We start from the raw sequence: 23640 nt of genomic DNA on the forward strand, positions 1-23640 counted from the left end.
AAGGGGAGCAAACATATTAAGAACAGTATGCCATATGTGCCAGGTCCCTTGAAACATATGCTGTGCAGATGTTTCTTTCCTGCAGCAACTGTGTCAAGTAGCAAGGATGGACCAGCTTCCGGCAGTTCAAAAGGTTCGCCATTACTGTCCTAGGGGAAAAAGAATAAACAGCCTCAAATTTTTCACTATAGCTGGGGTGACTTAGTTTTACTGAGGTAATCCTGAGGTTTCTCTGTTGAGAGGACATCTAAAGATGTGTCTCATCTTTTTGCCACCTATTTCTAAATCCTTATATTAATGTGATAAACATAAGTAATGCTGACTCATAAAGAAATATTTAAATAATGTTTCCTGTGACCAAACTATGACCAGATAACATGGAGGAAAATCCTAGGGGGTATTTCAAGAGCCCACTGAAGCTCATTTTCTCTATTTCAAATGCAGTTCTCGCTCCTATTTATTGGGAGTAATAAAAATCTTGTTTACGTAATGATTGCCCCAGGAAAACTAGTCTAGATGATTACACATTAGACAATTGAATAATTCAGTAGACTCATTATTTTTATCCAACCACCAAATCGTGTTACGGACTTTTGGAAACTGAATTTGCCTTATACCAATTAAGCTGGACTGGTGAGACCATGAATCTTAGTACTCTGGATAGGTACTAAGCCTAGGACATCTGTACCTCCGTAATAAATGTACTTCAATATTATTCTGTTTAGGAGGAAAACAGGCACTTATTCATGTCCGTGTATTTACACTCCTGAGAGAAGAATTCAGCATGTCAGGAACTACAAGGCCAACTGTTTGAAAGGGGAAGAGATGAAAATGATGTAAAATCCCAGAGTGGACACCACCAATGTCCATCAGCATTATATTTATCCCCATTTTTACCCATACCACCTAATAGGTAAATAAACTGCCATATTTCTCAAATAGCATAAAATACTTTATAACAACACTAAAGGTTTTTAAGTAATGTTATTTTTAATTTCTATAAAGCTTCCTATTTGAAAACACCCGCATATGTGTTGCCTCATTTCTAAATTTTAGACAATGAATCGTGCTGGACCTAATAAAGCATTTAACACTACAGACTTTCAGACGTCAACTCGAATTCTAAGCAGTGTTGTCCAGGTTAACCTCAAATTAATGAGAAGTAGTATATATGCATGCTCATAAGACTTCCTTATATTTAAGATACATAAAGACGGAAAATGCCCATCAATTATACAGTCCTAGTTGATCAGCAAGCTGCCTCAAAGAGAGCCAGTCATCCATTCATATTTCCAGTTTATCCATTCACTAATCCATGGATGATTCAAAGGGTTTTACACTTGAATAAACTATGATCAGATCAAAATTATGTGGCTGGCCAACTTGAAAATGAGTACTAAAATGCCCCGCAATCTGAAATCCTAGAATGTAAGCAAAATGTAGGTCACTTACTTCGGCATTTGGAAAATGTGCCTTGGTACATCTTTGGGTCTTCGTGTTTGTCAATCTGACTGAAAAGAAAAATAACCATAGAGAGCCCAACCAAATCCCCCCGAATCTGCCAGCACATTTTCATGTTTAAACACTGGCTCTGAGGACAGGTTCAGGGGTAAATATGCACCATGGTGCTGTTCAACTTCACAGTTTGGTTAACGTTAAACAAACACATTGCAAACCGTGTCTTATTACGTGGTTGTTTTCTGAGATTCCATGGGTCAGGGTCAAAATCTGTCGTTTTTCTAGCCTTTCTACAGCACTGGTCAATAGTTTAACAAATGAAATAACGGTCCATTGAACAGTGGCAATACACCTCCAAAGCAAAAGGCTTTGAAACAAATTTAATTCTATGACCAATTTTGCTAATGTCATAATGCCCTTATGAATGAATAGTAATGAAAAACCTTTTATGTTTACAATGCGTAAATGTCCATGATCTCATTGAACCCTTTGGATAATGGCTTTTATTAGACCCAATTTTAAAGAGAAAACTGAATTCCAGGATATTTATATGATTTTACTTACTCAACAAAAACTTACTAAATCGGAACCATAATTAGGTTTTGATGTTGGAGACAATTCTTTAAATACACACGTGTAACAAATACATAATGTTTACTGTGTGCCAGACACTCTTCTAAATGCTCTACAAATATTAACTTAGTTAGTCCTCATAATAGCAGAGTGAGGTAGGCACTATTATTATCTTCTTTTTGCTGATGAGGAGGACACGGATGTGCAGAGATGGCAAACAACTAGCCCGAAGCCAGACAGCTAATAAGTGATGGGAATCAGAGTGAAGTCTAGTCACTTGAGCTCCAGAATCTACACTAGTTGACCCCGTGCTATACTGAACAAGACGCGGTGTCTGCTCCTGAGGACTTCAAAGTCTAGAAGGCAGGCCTATAGGCAAATGTTAGTTCAGCATGTTGCACAACAGCAAAGCGTGCAGGGGCGGGAGGGATTAATTCTGTCCTGTTTAACGTCTCTCAGAGAGTAGGCAGCAGGATGAGAGTCACATCTGTACCCTTGAGTTTGAACTCCAGTGTGCTCTCCATTTCACAGGGCAGCCCCATATTTGATAAAAAGAATTTGGAATCACAGTGAGAAAACAAACTGCACTCATTGGAACATAGCATATGAACCAAAGGATAAAGGCTGAGCTTCTTTGAATAGGAAAGACCCCCACTATGACTCCTAATATAGATGTAGGCAACAATACAAGTATGCAGATCTCTTTCTTCATATATGTAACATATACTATGTAATATACTGTATACGTATGTAGATGTGGACAGAACTCTTTTGTGTGTCAAATCAACTTATAGCTCCCCAGTTATTCTAAAGCTTACGGCCAGTCAGAAAAAAAACAGAGGCAGATGTCTCCAAGTAGAAGGAAAGCCTGAAGTCATAGAATCACTGGTAACCATCATACCGGACATAAGAAATGCTCAGTAATTACTTATGGTGATTACTTGCTTGATTAACTGATTGAAACAGGAAAGGGAAAGAAAAAAACACTAAAGATATTTCAGTCCATTGTTCACCTTTTAACTTTGGTGAAAATATTGATGAAGAAATATTTAGAATCAGAATTTTATGACAGTGTTATCAGAATTGTATGTCCAACATGCCTCTATTGGACAACCACTTTGCTGATTCTTTTACCACTATTAAGTGTAGCTATCATCTAATTACATTTCTAAGTTTTGTAGTCCAAACAGTGGCAAAAGAAGCTCCGCATGAATACAGAAAGGACTATTTTGCCAGTTTGACCTATATAGTGTTTATAAGTGTATTTTTGGCACATAGTAGATCCTCAATAAATGAATGAGTGAATTTCATTTCTTTCTCCCAATGGTTCTGTTTTAACCCGGGAATTATATACTCTATAAATGAGAAAATGAAGTCTCAGAGAGTTGACCAAATTATTGATAGTTCCATAGCTAGTGAGTGACAGAGTTAGAACTTGAACTCAAATCTGTGGACTGGAAATCTACTGCTAAATGTTAGCAGAACAAAGGAGGAAGGCCCTGTTCAGCCACTTAGAACCTTTGAGTGTTGGAAGATATCGATTAGAAGGGGTGAATAGAGAGACTTTCAATATGAAAAAGTGAGTTCTCAGGCTTCCTCTGAAAAAGCTAATGTTAAAAATCTTAAGCAAGCTTCAAAGGATGTGCCATCAGCCTTTTAAACTCTAGGCAAGGGCATAAGCAAAACTATGTGCACCAATTAGATTGTCTTATGCACATGTAAAATCATACATCATTATAAAGCAAATACCTTTATAATGATGCATGATTTTACATAAGCATCAATCAGACCGTCAATCCTCAGAGGGAAGGTAGAGGAGGGTGGGGCTAAAGGGGAGAGATCAACCAAAGGACTTATATACAAACATATAGGCCTAACCAATGGACACAGACAACAGGGGAGTGAGGGCATGAGTGTGTGTGTGAGGGGGATGGGGGTTAATGTGGGGATAAGAACACATATGTAATAACTTAATCAATAAAAAAATAAAGCAAATACTATTTTTCCAATTGTGACCTCTACTACATTAGACATTATAAAAAAGGTTTAGAGACTATAAATGCTTGCAAATTAAGACATTAATGTTATTCAGTAAATTACTCATGATTTACTTAGGCATCAGTCTTTACTTAGATGTATTTTAAATCATGAAGAAAAGTTTAAATATGTTGAACCTTAGAGTCTAGCTTAAAAATAACCTTCAAATATCTAGGAAGGACTAGAGAAAGAACCAAGATTTTGGTAGTTAAAAATTCATTTTTTTTAGTCTTATAATTAGCTCCTTTTTCATGTATTTTACATGATTTGAAGCAAAATACCTCATGACTGGAACTTTTCTGTCCGTAGCTAAATTATAATACAACAATTCTAAACGTCAAAGCACAAAGTAGAGACCCAGCCCATACAGATACTCTCTCCAAGGACTCGATGCAGGCAAGAATTGCCTCTTGCTACCCTGCTAATTTTTAGTTTGCAGTATCCTGTATTATCACAGTTGTTAACAAATAAGCATTCTTTCTCTTCACCTATGTGAAATTTGGAGCTCTGTGTGGCACCCTAGCCTGGTCTTTTTTCTGAACTGATTTGAACTGACAGAACAAAGACAAGACATGGCACCCAAACACCCCGTGGTCCCGCCAGTGACCTCTCCAGTCGCATTTCTCAGCATTCCAGGAACACCAGGTGGCCAGGAGCTGCTTCCTTCTTCCTTGCCTTTGCTCTGCTGTCCCTCTAACATTTGATCTGCTCCCCACCCCTTTGCTCCTGGCCAGCTCTGTTTATTCTTTTAGTCGGAGCCCAGCTGTCACCTTCCCCAGTAGTCTTCTCTGCCCTGTTCACTCTGAGTTGGGTGCCACACTTCCTCCCCGACAGTTCCCACAGGCATGTCACCCACCACACTCCAGCAGAGTGAGAGACCAGAGTTTCTTGAGAGCAGAGACTGTGTCTTATTTTTTTTATTGTCTCTTTTGCCTTAGCCCCTCCTGCAAAGCCTGACACATAGGTGCTCAATAATACGTATTGAATGAAAAAATGAGTATTCCTTGTGCTTTCATAAAAATTGATGATCTCACAGCATTATGAACAAATATTGAGGCTCCAAATATATTTTAAAATCTCCATTTTTCTCAACAATATTTTGAGATCTATTAGGGTACCTCTTGCTGATGGAAAAAAACAATCCATCTTCCAGAACAAACTGGACATATATAATTTTATGTAGATTCTAAATAACTCATAAGTGCCCACTCAGAATTGAAGATGTTTTAAGAGAGTTGATTGTTGCTGGTCAAGCATGTGAAGCATTCTCATTAAAAATAGGATTTAGCTAGTGACTCATGACTGGGATTGATTAACAATTGTTATAAAACCTAAGAGAGGAACTCTTTGGTTTTGCTGCTTGTTTTTTAAAAAAATAACACTTGTTGTGGTTGTTTTTTAGGAGTAAAAGCAATTGATACTTTTTAAAGGTTAGTTGACAAATAAAGATGAGAAAAAAATAAAAATTATCCACATTTCCACAATCTGGAAATAACCACTATTTATATTTTGATATGTGTTCTTTCAGGCATTTTTTCCCTTTGCAAATGCTTTTCTATTTTGTATGCATAATTTTAAAAACAGCACAGGGATCATATTACTATTAGATTTTGTATCTTACCTTTAAAACTTTACTATAATTATAAGTTTGCCATGCTTTTGTTATTCTTTGAATATTCTTTGAACACGTGATTGATAATTACTGCTTAGAATTCCAGGAAGGCGGGTCTCTATACAGGGACTAATGGCTCCTTGCATGTAGCATGAACTTTCACTTTACCATCTCACAGTAGGCCCTGAGCCTAAGAAGGGACTACTTATACCAGGCAGGATCCACCACTTGGGATACTTATTAGAATGTTTCTTGTTGAAACCCTTAAATAAGTTTTAAAGAATTGTTTTGGAGGTACAGATTGAATCGGTGCCTTTATTAAAGACTTGCATTATTCAACGTTTATAAAGTACCTACTATGAACCAGGCATGGCCTAATGCTAATCAAGGTAAACAGACAAAAGATACTATTCACCACTAATCTAAATGGGCTGTCTGGAATGCTTGGATCCATCCCAAACCTACTAAATATACCCTCTGCCCAGACATCTTCCCTCTGCTGTGGTCCTCCTGAATAAGGTCAAGACATTTACTTTTTCTGAGTCAGCTTTTCTATATTTAAAGAAAGAGTATGCTACCAACTTTATCCCCAGCCCTCCAGGAATTGTACTTCCCAACTCGTGCAACCCATAGGCAACACAAGCTCAGTTAACCTTGCCATGCTGGGCACTGCTGACCCTTGTAGCAAAGTGCCCTGGAGCTCTGACTACAGCAGGGCCCAGCCTTGGAACTGCTTACAGACCAGCAGGAGAGGCAAGCACCCCAGGCGGAAACCTACCTCCTCATTAGGAGACCTGACTCAGGAATCCTTCATTGCAGTCACCAAAAAGTCCATTAAGAAATGTTAATCTCTAATATATATATATACTATGTATTATATATATCTCACTCTGCTCAAATTCCTTTGAAGACCACGTTATAGTCGACATGCATTCCTTATTTCAACATTCTGAGTAGGATACTGAAAATGCCAGCCTAGCAGACCACTCATTATCAGTGACACTGCTTCTTTCCCAGCAGAGGTCTGTGGTATCACCTCCTAGGAGCGCCTCCCATTACAGAGCCTGCTGAGTGCTCTTCTCCCTTGCTTGTGCCCTGTCTCATCCCAGTCTACCCACTCAGCCTAGTGGGTCACAGCTCAAGATACTGTTGGGGGTCCAAGTTCATGCAAGATGATAGGTTACAAAGTACAATCACTGATGAACCTACAAAATCAAAATGCAATGACACCATTCTGCTAGGGAATTTATTTTTAAAGGAAAGGGATGGGTAGCAACATGAAAGAGAGCAATGGAAATGAATGTGCTGTGGCCGAAAATGAGGTAATTTTTTAAAAAATCATCATCAATTGCTATTATGAATTAGTAAGGCAGTTAAATCAACCCAGCACTGCATTAATATTGCATTTTATATAAAGAACTCAACAAGATGATTTGATTGTTTAGGAATTTTTGTTATAGATATCATTATAATTATATACCTCTTAGTGGTGCTATTTTCTCAAGCAGGCATTTTATTTTATTTTATTTTAAATGAAACATTTTTTTAAAATATATTTTTATTGATTTCAGAGAAGAAGGGAGAGGGAGAGAGAGATAGAAACATCAATGATGAGAGAGAATCATTGATTGGCTGCCTCCTGCACACCCCCAACCGGGGATCGAGCCCGCAACCAAGGAATGTGCCCTTGACTGGAATCGAACCCGGGACCCTCCAGTCCGCAGTCTGACACTCTATCCACTGAGCAAAACCAGCCAGGGCTCAAGCAGGCATTTTAAATGGTAGGAATCATTCTTTAAAGCAAGCTTCTAAAGGCTCTAATTTAACATTTAGAATCAGTACATTACTTCAGCCATGAGGCTTACAGACCTTGTTTTTCTTCTTCACCAGGATCTATCTGCTTAGGCAGAAGTTGGGAATGAACTTGTGATACTCATTCCTCTCCATCCTTTCGTTGTGGGATCAAGAAATGGAATTGACCAGAAGGATTTGAGTTGCTTGAAAAGGGAAAGGCAGAGAGCAGAGTATCATCAACAACATGAGCTGTTTTGTTTGTCAGCTGAGGCTAAAAGAAATTTTCTATTTAGGTCTGTGGTAAAGTCAGTAAGTTTGTCAACCTGCACCAAACTTGTTTGCTAATTTTGCAACGTAGCAATTGACTATCCAAACATTTCCCAAATGCACCATTGTATAACTGTAAAGGTGGTGTGGGCTGGGCTACAGAGAGGGGATGCCATCAACTTTGCAATGTCCTCAGCACCCCTGGGTCATCACATTTCTCTTAGGGAAGTTTACAGAACAGAAAAGCAGAGCGTCTCCCAAGGGGCCTGGGCAGGGAACCCTTTGGGGCCTCATATTCAGGAAGGTCCCAAGTTTAGACTTTTTGAAAGTATCATCAAATGAGGTTATTCATAAAGTCATTGGTAGTATAAGAGTGTTAAGGTGTTGTTTTGTTAAATAAGAACATTGAAAATGTATTACAACTTAGTAACCCTGTTTTGGATTTTCCCCCCATGGATTTTTAAAATGAGTGGGAGGGAGGGAGAAGAGAGAGAGAGAGAGAGAGAGAGAGAGAGAGAGAGAGAGAGAGACAGATCGCAAGAAACATCTAGGTGAGAGAGACACATTGCCTCTTGCATTAGGCTGGACCTGGGCCCCGGGGTTTGAACCTGCAACCCAGGTATGTGCCCTTGGCCAGGAATAGAACCTGTGACCTTTTGGTGTGTGAGCTGATACTCTAACCACACTGGCCAGGTCTGGATTTTTTGTTATGTAAGTAGTTGAGGTTAATAACTACATAATCATGAAGAGAGATACCTATTAGCGTACTAAGCTTTCATCACTCTGAAAATCATATAGTAACACAAGTATGTAAGTACTCAATTCACTTTCAGAATAACATGGGATTCTGCTATTTGAATGATTTGGGAAGATTTCTGTAATATTTCTGTATGGATTTTCTCCTCCTCCTCCTCCTCTTCCTCCTAGTCCTTTTTGTCCATATCCATATTAAGAGGGATAAAATAAAGGATTTGGAGTGCCAAAGTAGGTCATTAAAAGAGATCACAAATTCTCTTCATCACTGTAAGCCTGAAACCCAAAAGGCCAGAGGGTAAATCCTAGGATAACAAGGAATCATCAAAATATTGTTCTTAATTGCAGTTGTGCTAGTGTCTTCCAATTTGAGGAGTAACTTGGTAGGTCAGATAGACATTTACCTATCTATACTAATAAAAGGATAATATGCTAATTTGGGCAGACGTCTTCCAGACGTCCATCTGGACAAAGCCAAAGTGGTGCAAGGCCTGGGCTCATGGTAGCCATGGGCTCATGGTAGCCATGGGCTCAGGCAGCTGCGAGGCTCGGGGCTCAGACCTCACAGCTGCCATGGCTGGCAGTGGCAGCAGCAGCAGGGTGATGGGGGTGATGCCTTCCCCTGATCAGCCCGGTCGCCTCCCACAGAGACATCAGTAGGACATCCCCTGAGGGCTCCTGGACTGTGAGAGGGGGGAGGCCGGGTTGAGGGACCCCCTCTCCCCCAGTGAACAAATATTCATGCATTGAGCCTCTAGTAATACTATAAAAACAGTTGGATCAATGTAAGTGTTTTTTATATTGGGAAGCACTAATAGGCTATAGGATGAAGACAGACATATACTCTTAGGACTTGATTTACTTCATTAGATTCTGAGTTTATAAATCTGAAGGCTGAAAATGATAAAAGGTAACTAACTCTTCTTGGAGAATAAGGCATAATAAAAGCAGGGTAGTATAGAAAGGTTAAAAAGAAAGAGAAAGGAGAAAAAAGGAAGGTGACCTAACAGGTATTTGAAATGGGAACAAAAAAATAAATAAAAAAGCAAGTGAATGCAGGTACAAAGGGAATATGAGATTTTTAAAATTAGGGAATTTGGTTTCTTAGTTATCACTATTTCTACCTGTTTTCTTCTAATTTGCCTATAACTAGATTCTATTTCCAAGTATTATTTTGTCCTGTGACTAAAATTAGGAATTTGGGTACACTCACGATTAGAACAAGAGGTTATCTTTCCCTGTGTCATTGCAAAATGCCATCATGGTCTGGCTAAGGGATTTTTTTTTTAAATTGTTGACTCATTTTGACTTAGTCCAGCTGGCATGTTCTCTTTGAGGACATCATTGAAGGTAGAAATTTTAAACAAAGATGATTAGTAATTTTTAAATATGGGCATAAGTATGATCTGAATCACTTTTTTTATTTTGAGCAAACAATTTTGTACATTCAATAGGTAGTATGTAGGAATATACCTTCTAGGACCTTCTCTGGACTATGTGAAAACGACAGCCACAGACAGAGGGATGGGGTGCTGAAGTGCATGAATCATACCATATATTCTCTTTCTCTATGTCAATAAAAATGAAGGTCTTATTGCAAGTTTCTGTTTCTCATTGAATGATTACATAGAAGTTTTTATAGCATGTCCTAGTATTGTTAGCTAGTGGGAATGATAAACAGAAACAGTACTACAAGAAAGAATCAAACGACCTTTGACCCCAATTAAAATTCTTTCCATGTGCCTTTTCCTCGGCCATCGTTCTCGGACAGGCAAACATTGCCACGGCCAACTATCAGTCAGCCTCCTCCCTGTCCTCCTTGTCCAGGCCTCCGTCTCGAACCCATCATCCCGCTTGCACTCCTTCCCCGCTGATTTCCCCTAGAAGCGTTCAAGAAGAGATCCTCATGACTCAACACCTGGGTTTCCTGGACTTAATGCCTTTGATGGTCTGGATGATTCCACTTGGTTCTGTTTTGGTCCAGAAAGTCTCCCCTGCAGCCAGACTGGTTCTCTTTGTTGCCAGAATATCTTTTTAGCATATCTGCATTTTTCATCCAGGATGCCTCTCTCTTTCCTCTCTGCCTATCGGAATTTCACCTGGACTTTAAGGCCCTCCTCAAGCTACATGGGCTCCCTGAAGGCGTTGTGAATGGCCTCAGCCCCTGGGGACTCTTTTTGAGTCCTGGGCATATTGTGCAATTCTACTAACATTAATTGTTATAGTTTGAAAAGCCAGCTATCCCTGTATGTGTATATCTTTTACCCCCTACAACCTACTGTGCCCCTCTCTGGACCAAGTCTCATATACCTATTCTTGGTGGCACTTACATGAATGCCTTATATGAAGGATCAGTTAAAGTGTTTGTCATCTCATTGCTCAGACTTCCTTCTTTGTTCACTACTGATGTATTTTTCATTTTGTAATGGACGTATTCTGGTCCATTACCTCTTTCTACATTTGCCATGTTGTAACTATCAAAAGAGCATACACCTGTTACCAAATGTACATGAAATTACATTATGGTATGATTTTAAGAAATATTCAGAACATTAAACTATAATGTTTTAGCTTGTATTTTCCTTATGGAAGAAAAATTACTGTGAGTTTTGTCAAGACCATACCTTTCTTCATTAATTTTGGCATATCTAAATAAACAAGTTCCTGAGCTATTTTAATTCAGCTAACTTTTGTCAAGATAGTTTTCATGTGTATATTCAATTTTTGAGTCAGAATTAGGAAAGTTTTATGATAAAAATTTTGCAATTAGAGTAGGTTCAAAAGAAATAGAAATCCCTTTGTGTGCTTTTTATTTTAATCCAACATGCTAACTTACTATAATTATTTAGTACCCTTGAAGAAGATCAGAATTACAAGGAACTTAAAACTTTAAAGAGGTAAAATTTGAGGTATATATACATTTATCTCCATCCTATTTTATATGAGGGTATTATAGTATGAAATTCACATTTTGTAGTACATTCATTCTTTTTCAGTCGATCCACTATCAAGTGGGATTTTACTAGGATAAAAGTATTTAATTTTCTAACAATTATTTCAGGACTGTGCTTGATTAATCTTATACTCATCTGGTAACTTTGCAAACAGAAGGACATTTTAAGTTGAAAAGATCACAGTTAAATGACAAAAATTATTTGAAAAGAAATATTCTTCAAATTTCCTACATATTAAAATAAGCATATTTGTTATTATTTTTTCCTAGACCATAATACTTTTCACCTGATAAAGAACAAAACTACAGGATAACTCTGAAAAATAAAGAACAAGTTAGCTAAAAGACAAGTGAAAGGAAATATATAAAACTTAAGGCCAAATGGGCACATTTGATAAGGAAAAGAGAAATGGGTGCTGGACATTTTGTTTACTGTTTAATATCTTACATTAACTTAATAATTTCCTGCTCTAAGAACAATGTGTAGTCGTTTTTTTCTAGAAACAGGGAATTAACACAACTCTTGTAATGTAGCATTTCTTCTAACAGCTTATCAGATTGTTCATTCATGTTATAAAAATTGATTTTCATTCTATATATTTTCAATTTTTAAAATTGAAAAAATATAACATTTTTCAACATACAGTATAAAGATATATTGAAAAGGCAAACTTTTTATCATAAAACTTTCTTAATTCTGGGTGATTTGGGGGCATTGTTTTGTTGTTAATCCTCACCTGAGGATATTTTTTCCATCGCTTTTTTTTAGAGTGAGTGGAAGGGAAGGAGGGAGGAGAGAGAGAGAGAAAGAAACATCAATGTGAGAGAGACGAATTGATTGGCTGTCTCCTACACTCGCCCCAACCAGGGCCTGGATTGAAACTACAAAGCAGGTACCTGCCCTTGGCTGGGAATTGAACTCACAACCCCTTGGTCTGTGTGTGGACCGACACTCTAACCACTTAGCACACTGGCCAGGGCACAGATGATTTCTAATATGTTTTTCTCACTTTACTTTCAGACCAAGTCTATTTGATCCTTTTTCATAACAGAATAAATTATTTGCCAACACATTTTAATTCTTTCTCTGATAGGTGGAAAGCTACGTAGTTTTTTTTTTAAAAAATGTCTGTTTAAAAATTCTTTAAAAACTCCAAGTAGAGTTTTGCTTACTCAGCACACTTCCTTTGGAATGGTAGCAGCAGTGACAGGGCTTATTTCCAACCTCAAGGCACCTTGAGTAATTTTGTGTGAATTGGAAGTGTCTGTCATTCTACTACATTTTCTCTAAATAAGTCAACCATTCAAAAGAAAACAATTCTTCTGCTGTGTAATTAATTTTTTCTGTGTATTCGGATTATAATATTTCATTTAACAGTCTAACTCCACAACTATAATTAGTGTGTTGTTTTACTTTGACTTCAGTTTGTAAACCTTTTGAAAAATTAACATTGCTAGATTTATCAGTCAACCAGAGTACAGAATCTTGATACAGAATGACACCGATCAAGGTAGAACTTTTAGTAAATGGGTATTTTGTTGAATAAAAGCCAAAATCCCAAAAGCAAATAGAAATTGGTGTAACTGATGTTTAATCCAAATGAAAAACAGTAAACTGATTTAGCTTCTTTTTTTTTTTTTAAAGAACTGACGCAAGTTGCCAGAGGGAGGTGTTGGGGCAAGGTGGTGGTGGTGATTGGCTTGTCTCCTTTACGCCCTCTGGTCTTTAAATCATTGTCTAGATGCCCAAAGGTTCATATAAGTCAACTCTGTTTCAGGGTTCTGCATTCCAAACAATTCTGGAAAGACTGCCCAGGACTGGATGAATAATTAAGGTAAAGCTGTTTTTACATGAATATATGCAGTGTTGAAATAATGCTTCCTTTCTTCTTTTTATAGTGTTTATTGTTTACTACAAACTTAAAAGTTTAAAAATACTATTTGGGTCGCTTTTTTCTCAATATGAAAAAAGGACCAATTTAATATAATGTCAGACACTGGAATTATTTACTGATTGCAGTTTTCTTTCACAGATAATTTTAGGTTTGAACATAAAATCAGGAAAGTGGATAATAGGAAAGGAAAACAGCCCAAACCCAGTGGTAGAAAGGCTTAGTTATTTACATATTTTGGTTAATCACTGAATAAAGTGAAGGGTTAACATAATTTGTTTTAGGAAAAATATAAAGTTTTAAACATATATAAAGTTTTAAAAAATAAATCTTCAATTTATAACATTGAAGATTTTATCTTGAAAAACAAAAAGAGTAACTGAGAAGGAACATCACATGCAGCAGATGGGAAAGGCTACAGGTTTGGGCTGTGTCACTGTTAAGTGTAAAAGAGAGAGTGTGTCTCACCTTGTCTTCTTGTGTGACCATTTTAATATAGTATTTTTAGAGATATTTACTGGAGGAAATGGATGAATTGAATAGAATAGAAGCACAGCTTTAGATTGTGAATGACTGAAATTAATTATCTAAAAATAGAGCTATACTCACATTTATTAATTAGACAGGGGGAGAATTCTCAGGGGATGTGGGTATCGTTGCATTTGGGGCATCTTGCAGTGGGTATCCTTGCATTTGGAGCATATGGTGATGGTTTTTATTAAATGTCCAGGTGATTAGACGAACAGTGCTTTATAAGTTAGTGAAAATTTAATTTGACTGATGACATAGATCATATTCATGGACAGTTGGTTGAGAGTTTTATTTTTGACAAACTAAAGAAATTTAGGTGTGTGTTCTAGAAAAAATTGGTGTTTATTTTACAGGTCAACCTCTTCTAGTCATTCAGATTTATATTTCAATAATGTTTTGGGGTTTTTCTTGACAGTCTTTCTATGTATATTTTTAAGAAGTATAAACAGTTCAATGCTTAAGTATTGAGACATGTAGTATTGGGGCTAAACTTTTGAGTTTTCTTTAACCATGTTATTTAATTTATTTTCATAAAGAAAAAGTACCTCTAGGGGTGGCTCACTATCAATTACATACAATGTACACATTTTGGAATTTACTGTACCCACAATTCATTATGTTATTAAATATCATGCATTAGCATGTATAGCATAAAGAGGTCACTATGTTAATATCATATATGCTACATATCCCTGTACATTTATGGAAACTACTGTTTGGGGAAACAGGAACTACAATTACGCAGGAATTTAAGATGTTTCTTCATGTTTAAGATGATGAGAGAATCCATGTTCCTGAAGAGCAGAGCTAGAAAGTTTGTAAGCAAAATAACATATTCAGATTTTATGAAGAGTCCTTTATACCTCTCCATAGGTTGCTTTAAATCTTATATTAGCAAGCATGTAATATTCTTAGCAAAGAGAAAAGACCTCACTATGGGGTTATTTTAACTTCTCTAGTTCTCCCTAGATATTATTTCTAAGCTGTGTCTAAGTAGAGGAGAGGAATGAAAATGCTATAATATTAGCCCTAGCATTAGGGAGTAGTCAAGTAAACACAGTTCTGCTGTTACTGGCCATCATTTCTTCTAGGATGTACCTCAGACTGACTGTAGTGAATGTTTCTCTGGAAGTTAATTTCTGTGAGAAATCATGCCAGAGACTAAGAAGCCATCTGATTATCAATGTGCGACTAGAACGGTACTGTTTGGAAGGTTAAGAGAATTTAATAAAAAAATGATATTAGATTGATTTCATTGCCAAAGCTATGTTCATAGATCTCAGATACATTTTGTATGTGGATTTAAATCACTTCCTTGGATCCAACATAGTTGGCTTTTAGAAGTTGCATGACCAGCTACACCCTGTTTGCTCAACCAAAGGGTACATGGCATGTGAGGTTATCTGCTACCTTAATCTAGATTTCAGAGTAGATTCGTCAGAGCTGGTTGGCATGAAAGACAGACCAGATAGGGATGGTGGGAAATGCTCTGACCATCACTCTCACTTATCAGGCAAAATAAATGTTTGCAGTAACTAGGGAAGGTCATAACTTTTGTCTCTGGACTCAAGGACAGTTTTGCTTCCAGGTTGTTGATGTTCTCTTTGAACAACATAAGTAAAAATTTGAGAAATTTATTTTTTTGAGAATCTTCTATACTGAGTTTCTTAGGTACATTTTCAAAGAACAGGATAGTATAGTGTTTAAAAAACAAGAAGTTGGATATAAGGAATTAGCTAGTTGGAATATTTAGACATCTCTTAATAAATGTCATGAAACAAGATCTTCTAATGCTGATAATCTTCTAAATACTTTTTTTTCAAGTTTTGATTTTGCATCTTCATGAATGAGTGAACTGAAGCAATAATTCTGCACTGGAATATGTTCTGCAAAACATCTTTGTATCACAGAATAACAACCCCATCAGAAAGAAAGGCTAGACTACACAAAGTTCCATCAAATCAAATTTGATTTTTCTTTTAGAATAATTTTGAATATTCATTGTGCAACAAAGCTATTCTTCTGGTAACCAGAGGAACACTTTCCATTTCACTTTGAAATATTAACCCATGCATACTTGTATCTACAAAGGAAATCATATAAAGGTGCATTGGTCTTAGTAGAATATAACACCAGGCAACGTGCTAGATATTGGTAATATGTAGAGTCTACAAACTGGACATCGTTTCCATGTTCATGAAGCTTTCTGCCTACCGGAAGAAACAGGTTTTTTTTTTTGTTTTTTTTTTATCAAACAAGCACAACTAAACATGTAGGTGCAAAGTGTGACAAGTACTCTGAGGCAGAGGAGGACATGCTGTGTGAACATGTAACAGGGGAGTTAGATTTCATGTGGGGCCTCTGTGACCACATGGCATTTAAAGATTTTCAGGCTCTTTTAATTAACTTTGGGAGAAACCTGAGTTCAGAAGAGCATCCGAGGCAGGGGGAACAGAATGTTAAAAGGTCCTGAGGTGGAATGGGAAAATCCAGTTTCTGGCTCATGTTTCATTCTCAATATTTGTTGAATGAATAAATAAATGCCACCTGCAAAATACTTTTGCATTGAAGCAGAATAGTGTAATTAATCATGAAAATAAATTTTAGCCATTATGATGTAGTGTAAATGCTTCAAAGCATGTACTTTGTGCTGCAGGCAAATGGTTCAGAATATCTAGTTTCTCCCAATGTTCAACTTTTTTAAATTTTGCTTTTAGCTGCTGTTCCCTTAAAATAGATTGGTAATAGAATCTTCAGAGCTAAATATGTGAGCTCTGCAAAAGTGTTCCAACTTTTGTGAGAAGATGTCTCTTGACTGGGGCCAAAATTAGGATGAGGGGCCCAGGTCTTAATCCACTACAAGGGTCATAACATCATGTTATATCACCTCAAAAGCATTGACTAAGTATTTTATATATGGTAAAGTAGCTTTAAGTTTAGGTCTCAATTTCCTTATTTGTGAAGGGTACCTACCTTTCCTACAATGTTTGTGAGAGTTCTGAGAACTGTAAAGTTCTCTTTTGTAATTGCCTAAGGTATACTTATATGCATGTGTAGATATGAGTATAAAATACTGATTATTGGAAGAGGGAAAAGGGATTTAAATTTATTAAGGGCCCACTACACACCAAACGTTGACATGCATAGCATAATTTAAACCCTCATGGTACTGCTTCGTGGTAAATGATATTTTCCTCATTTTACATGTGGAAAGACACAAGTAAGAAGTTAGCTAATTTGGCCAGGATTTATACCCACTTTTATCATCAAAACCAGAGTTTCTGTTCCCCATGTGGGCTTGAGTTCTCTGTAGCAGAGATAGCAAGCAGTCCAGAGGTGGCAGAGCATGCAGGCTACTTAATCTCTCCGTGACTCCATTACCTCATCTGTAAAATGGGAATAAGGACAAAAATAGTACCGGCCAAGAGTGATGGTGGAAGGAATTCAAGTCAACTAATTTAAGATATACTTTAGTTATTTGTAAAGTCAATCAGACTTCGTAAAGGACTGGATGCCAGAGGAGAGAAAGAAAACATTATAATGGAAGACTGACATTTCTTGATTTGAGTAGCTGGGTAAGGGGTGACAACATTCTTTCGATAGGAAACATTGGAAGGAGAGGAAACTGGCACCAGTTAGATTTTGGAGACATTGAATTTAAACTACCTTTGAGACATGCACGTGTATACATCAGTTAGGCCAAAGGACACATGGAACTAGAGACAAGAGTAGAGACCTGGGCTGAAGATGACCTTGAGGAACCCTTGGTGTATAAAATCTTAGCAGTGGATTGGAAGAAGGAGGGCTTAGGACCTAGCCTTGAGGAATTTAAGCAGAGAAACTTCAAACAAAATGATACTTTTAAAAAGAAAAACAAAACAAAAGCTCTGACAAATAACAGCAGTGTTATTAACAAACGGAAAATTTGAAGACTTCCTAGGAGCCAGAAAGCAGATAGGGCTGGGAAATCTATGAACGAAAAAACCAGGGTAAACCAGGGTATGGAGTGGGAGGGACCATGGGAGCCTGGTAGCAGTTCAAGTTAAGTCAATATGTACAAAGAGGAGGATTGGACCACAGGCAACCAGTGACCAGTATTCACCAAGCAAGCTCAGTTTGGACATCTTGGTCAGTTTGGGCTGCCACTGGTGCCCATCGGATAAGGCTGGTTGTAAAGAAAATCTGAAGATGGACTCTAGAATAGGTCTAAGGGCCACCAAAGCAGACAAAGATGGGCAACAAGCAGGACTGGAAGCTACGCCAAGAGAAAATAGATCACAGCATTTTGCTCCCAGAGGAACCTCTCTGTCCCAGAGGGCCAGCTGTGTCTGGGCGTGGGCTCCTCTAAGGGCACTCAGACAGGCCCTCCAAGAGAGCCAGCCATCAGTGACAGGCCTGCAAGACATCAGACCAGCCCTGAGAACTAGCTGTCGAAGTTAGCCCATATACTCTCCATTCATAAATATGACTAGACAACTGAGGATTGCTAAGACTGTAAGGAAAACCAGCAGCATGAAAGAGAAGAGCCAAGAATGAACGAGCAGAATAACTAACTCCAGAGAAAAAATAGATAATTTAAGGAACAAAAGGAACCCTTGAAAATTTCCAATCAATATTCTGAGAAAGAGTTAAGAAAATAATTGCATCTGAAAACAAACAACAAAGGTAATACGAAAAAAGAGGAACGGGATAGGAACACATTATTAGAAGTTAAAATGTGATTGACTAATTAGTGGACAAGTTGAAAAATAAAATGGATACAGGCTAAAAGTAAATAATGTTTATCTACTCTATTCTCAATACTCCCGTCTGATATTAAGAGTGTGTGTGTGTGTGTGTGTGTGTGTGTGTGTGTGTGTGTGTTTTCCCACACTCACCAATTCTTCAACACCAGCTGGATATCCTACAATTCAATTCAAATCTGATACTATCTACTAGGCGTTCCTGTCAGATCCCCAGGTTAAGGGCTCAGTTCCACAAGGCTGCCCCTACTTCAGATGATATGGCAAGTCCAGACATCCTGTACTTCTGACAAAGTAAATTGAATGGAATAATTTGCTAGAGTTGCTTACAGAAACTCCGGAAAGCAGTTTACTTACTAGATTACCGGTTTATTATAAAAAGATAGAACTCAGGAACAGCTGGATGATGCATAGGAGAAGGCATAGGGAAACGGTGTAAGCTTCCACACTCTCTCCTGGTGTACCACCCTCGCAACAATTCTGTTGAGATTTTTATGGAAACTTCATTACTTAGGCAGGATCAAATCATGGACCACTAGTGATTAACTCAACCTTCAGCCCCTTCTCGCACCCAGGAGGTTGAGGGTGTGGTGCTGAATGTTCCAACCCTCTCACTTCTATTCCTCTGGGTGGTGTTGAAGATCTTTCTCTATATCTTTGACGTCTTGAACTACCTCATATTAATGAATATATTCATTTTCACTCCTCCTGCTTGAAGTACTATGCGCTTTTTTTAAACCCTAAGAGCTACCATCTTTTTTCCAGTTCCAGACCATTCTCTACCATCATGTCTTTCTATTCTGTGACTCCCTAGTCTCACAATTCTCCCCTATTAGAATAACTATTACAGTGTGTTTAAACTTCTTATTCTTGTTTTCCCCCCATGTCTCAACGTCATATTTTTCTTTATCTCCTTGTGATATAACTTGAGTGATTCCCACAGATCTATCTTCCAGTTTTATTACTCTACCTTGAGTGGAATTTTCTTTATTTCAATGACTGTGCTTTTTATTTTTAGAATTCTCTCTTGGCTTTTTAAAAAACCAGCCTGATCTTCTATTCTAAAGATGCTATTTATTATTTTGAATCTTTTTATTATTTTTATTATATTAATTTTAAAGTCCCTTTTTAATTGCTTTGCTGTAGTTAACTCAGGTGTGAATGTTGTTCTCATGCCTATGACACTCTCCCAAGGAGTTTCCATATGTGCTTGGTAGCTTTTGTAATTTGGAGTACAAGTTGCCTTCCACAGATATGCTGCATCAACACCAGATTGTGGAAGCCTTTCCATATATACATATATTTGTAAGGGGGTTTAGGGATTTAATGAGTTCTGAAGTATTTTTTTGTTTGTTTCTCTGCTCAGGATTTTATTACCAAGAACCACATCTGCCAAGAGTGATAGTATTTCCCCCAATATGGTTCAACAAGAAATGAATGATTCTAATAGCAGAAATTTCATATGAAATTGTATTGATAACATGATGGATTCATCGCATGTTTTCTTTTCTTTTCTTTTCTTTCTTTTTTTTGACTCAATGCCAGTCCACACTTTTTCAGTTACAACTGAGAAAACTAAGGGGCAAATAGTTAAATAACTTGTGCTGAGATCTCATGAATTAAAGATAGAGGGGAGTCTAAAAGCTAAATATCTTCGTTGTTAAAATGTATTTTAATTTTATGTAGATGGTGACTGATACTGATTCAAAGATAAACCTGAACTCCCTTTTGTTTCTATTCTTAACATTGGCTTCATGATCCAAGTGCCTAGAAAGTAGCTCCCTGAGCCCAATCCTACCCTGGGTTGCATGTTATCAAGCATTTTGGTGGTGTTAATTCTTTCATGCACAATTAGCAAATTAAAGTGGTAAGATCTGGATGTTACTCCTAGTAGAGACCCTGATAGATTCTGCATTGGTAGATCTTATTTGTCATCAACTTACTTTTGTATCCCTTTCTTTTAAGTCTTGCAATCTGCTTACAAATACCTAAAGGTTTGGAGGTAGAAGAGGGTTAAGGGAGGATAAGTGGTGACAGAAGGAGCCTTGATTTTAGGGCGTGAACACACAAGCAATATACAGATGATGTACTACAGAATTGTACACTTGAAACCTATATGACTTTATTAACCAATGTCACCCCAATAAGTTCAATAAATATAAAAAAAACATAGCTAAAGCTTCTTGAAGACTGTTGCTACATCTTAAGATTTATTTTTTTCTTCCCACGGTTACTAGCAAAGCATCTGCTAAGTTCACATACACAGACACTATATAAACATGTGCTTGCCCTAACCCGTTTGGCTCAGTGGATAGAGTGTCAGCCTACGGACTGAAAGGTCCCAGGTTTGATTCTGGTCAAGGGCATGTACCTTGGTTGCGGGCACATCTCCAGTAGGGGATGTGCAGGAGGCAGCTGATCGATGTTTTTAACTCTCTATCCCTCTCCCTTCCTCTCTGTAAAAAATCAATAAAATGCATTTTTTTTTAAATGTGCTGATTTGGCAATTCACTAATAATTTTCCTTCTTCCTGCAATTCAATTCAATCTTTCTGTGAATATTTATGTGAAGTTTTCAGGAGTTTATTTCCCTTCCATGTTTATATAGAGACCATACACAAAATAGGTGGTTCATATTCTTTCAACATTTAAAGAAAACTATAATGATTTATTTTATGTTCTATTTGCAGAACAGAGTGTACTGAACACCAACACAAAGTGGAAGAGCCTTGAGCTGGAGGTACAGTATACTGTTTACACTGAAGGAGCTCGTGTGTGGACAAGGAAGCTCTGACGGCTCAAATGGATCCTGTGGAACTGGCAAATGTCAACATGGGACCTGATGATGAGAGCAGCAGTGGAGAAAGTGCTCAAGACAGCTACTCCGGGATGGAAAACTTAGAAAAGGCAGCAATGAGCAGGTACGAGGTTAAAAATGGCCAGGTTCCATGGGAGAATTAGACAGGTTTATGGACATGGACAACAAGGTGTTTGTTGGGAAGAATTGAATGCATTACCTGTTTGAGAGACAACAATGATATGGATGTTAGCACATCAACTCCCTGATCCTGAAGTACTGATTATTGCACCATTTTTATATGTCAATCCTTTGTGTGGCTAATTCAGAATTAAAGTTACGTTGTTCCTATCCTCATTAATAATATAGAATAACTGAAATGATATTAGCCTATCACCTCTCTTACCTATCGGACCATTCTATCTTAGAGTCTTCTTCCTTGACTACCTTTTAACATTTGCTCCATCTCCAGAGTGCTGTAGGGATTCTTTTCTCACTAAAAGTGCCCTATCAGGAGGCTCATTCATAACTTTCATGGCTTTTACCCACTAAATATATGCTGTATCTTTAGCCTGTTAGACTTCTTAACTGAAGTCCAAATCATTATATGCCCTGTCTGTTACACATCTCGACTGGATGACTCATGTATCTGAACTGCTTTATTTATGAAGTCAAAGTTGTAATGTCTAACATGGAAGTCCTGTGATTCCTTTCAAACCCTGCTCGTCTTCCAGTAATTCCCACGTTGGTGAAAGTCCCCACTGTCATTCAATAACTCAACCAAAAGACCTCAGTTGGAAAACCACACACCTCCTACCCCAAACGACACATCCAGTTGGGTCCACCTCATTAATGTTTCAAATTCACTCTCTTCTCTGTATGCATTCTATTGCTACCTACTATAGGCCCTCATCCTCTCTCACCTGTCTATCACCTGATTGGGCTCCCTGTTAATACATTTTGTTCTCCTCCAACTAGCCCTCCACCTTCTTGCAAAAGTAATCTTTTTTTAAAAAAAATATTTTTAATGATTCCAGAGAGGCAGGGAGAGGGAGAGAGAGATAGAAACATTAATGATGAGAGGGAATCATTGATTGGCTGCCTCCTGTACGCCCCCCCACTGGGGATCAAGCCCACAAGCTGGGCATGTGCCCTTTGACAGGAATTGAACCTGGAACCCTTCAGTCTGCAGACCAATGCTCTATCCACTGAAGCAAACCAGCTAGGTCATAAGTAATATTTTACAAATGCAAATTGGCTCATGTTCCATTCTTGGGTAAAATCTTTCCATGGCTCCCCATTAATGATAAGATAAATATGAGACTATACATTGTTTGGCATGTAAGCCCCTTCATGGTCTGTCCCTTACTTCACTCGCCTGCCCTATCTCTTGCCTGCTCCCTGTGTTGCTCTCCTATCTTGCCTTGATGAGCCGCTCACAGATCCTTGTGCCTTCACGCATTCTTCTCGGTCTCTCTGGAATGCCCTCTTTTAGTATCACCTACCCACCTTCCCCTTTCTCTCCAGTGACTCCACTCGCCTCCAAGATTCAGCTTAATAGCAGGTCTCCTAGGAAGCCTTCCCCCAGGTAGAAGTGGCACCCCCTCCTTTGCACACCCTCTCCCTATTCAGATGCTCATCATACCACTACAGCAGGCTAATGGCTTCTGTGGTCCCAGCATATGTCCCACTGCCTGGTACATAGCAGGTGTACAATAGTTACTTGGTAAGTAAATTAATTTCTCACACAGTGTTGTATAATACAAGTTATGCATGACTTAAGATACCCAGAAGGAAATTTTTGAAGTAAGGAATATTATCTTCATGGGGGTTTGTCCTGGAGGTGGGAGTGGCTAGGGGGAGGGGGTGTCAATCGGGGGAAAAGGAGACATATGTAATACTTCAAACAAACAAACAAAAGAATATTATCTTCAAACAAGGATGCCTCATTTTATTCACAACACCCAGGAAGGGCCATCAGGAGTAAGTATAGCTCTTCCTCTAAGGAGTCAGTGCAGTGAAGTTTAGTTGGTGAGCTAGAAAGGCCCTGGAACCCTGGCCAGTGGGACCAGTGGTTAGAGTGTTGGCTTGTACACCAAAGGATCTTGGGTTAGATTCCTGGTCAGGGGCCCATACCTGGTTGCAGGTTCTATCCCCAGCCCTAGTCGGGGCATGTGCGGAAGGCAATCAATTGATGTGTCTCTTTCATATTGATATTTCTCTCACACTCTT

General features: G+C 38.0%; 1 protein-coding gene across 2 annotated transcripts in view; it reads left to right on the forward strand.

Annotated features, from left to right (window-relative positions):
- SLC38A4 (solute carrier family 38 member 4) overlaps positions 1-23640 on the forward strand; it is a 63607-nt gene that overhangs the window by 14395 nt on the left and 25572 nt on the right. The window contains exons 2-3 of one of the 2 annotated variants that reach the window (XM_006755515.2): positions 13226-13282; positions 21302-21532. In XM_006755515.2, coding sequence (XP_006755578.1) covers positions 21414-21532 — 119 coding nt within the window. In that variant the 5' untranslated portion in view covers positions 13226-13282; positions 21302-21413. Of the gene's footprint in view, positions 1-13225; positions 13283-18164; positions 18536-21301; positions 21533-23640 lie in introns of those variants that run through there. The other variant, XM_006755516.2, reaches the window with a different exon arrangement.

This window comes from Myotis davidii, unplaced genomic scaffold (genome assembly GCF_000327345.1).
Source record: "Myotis davidii unplaced genomic scaffold, ASM32734v1 scaffold290, whole genome shotgun sequence".
NCBI lineage: Eukaryota > Metazoa > Chordata > Mammalia > Chiroptera > Vespertilionidae > Myotis > Myotis davidii.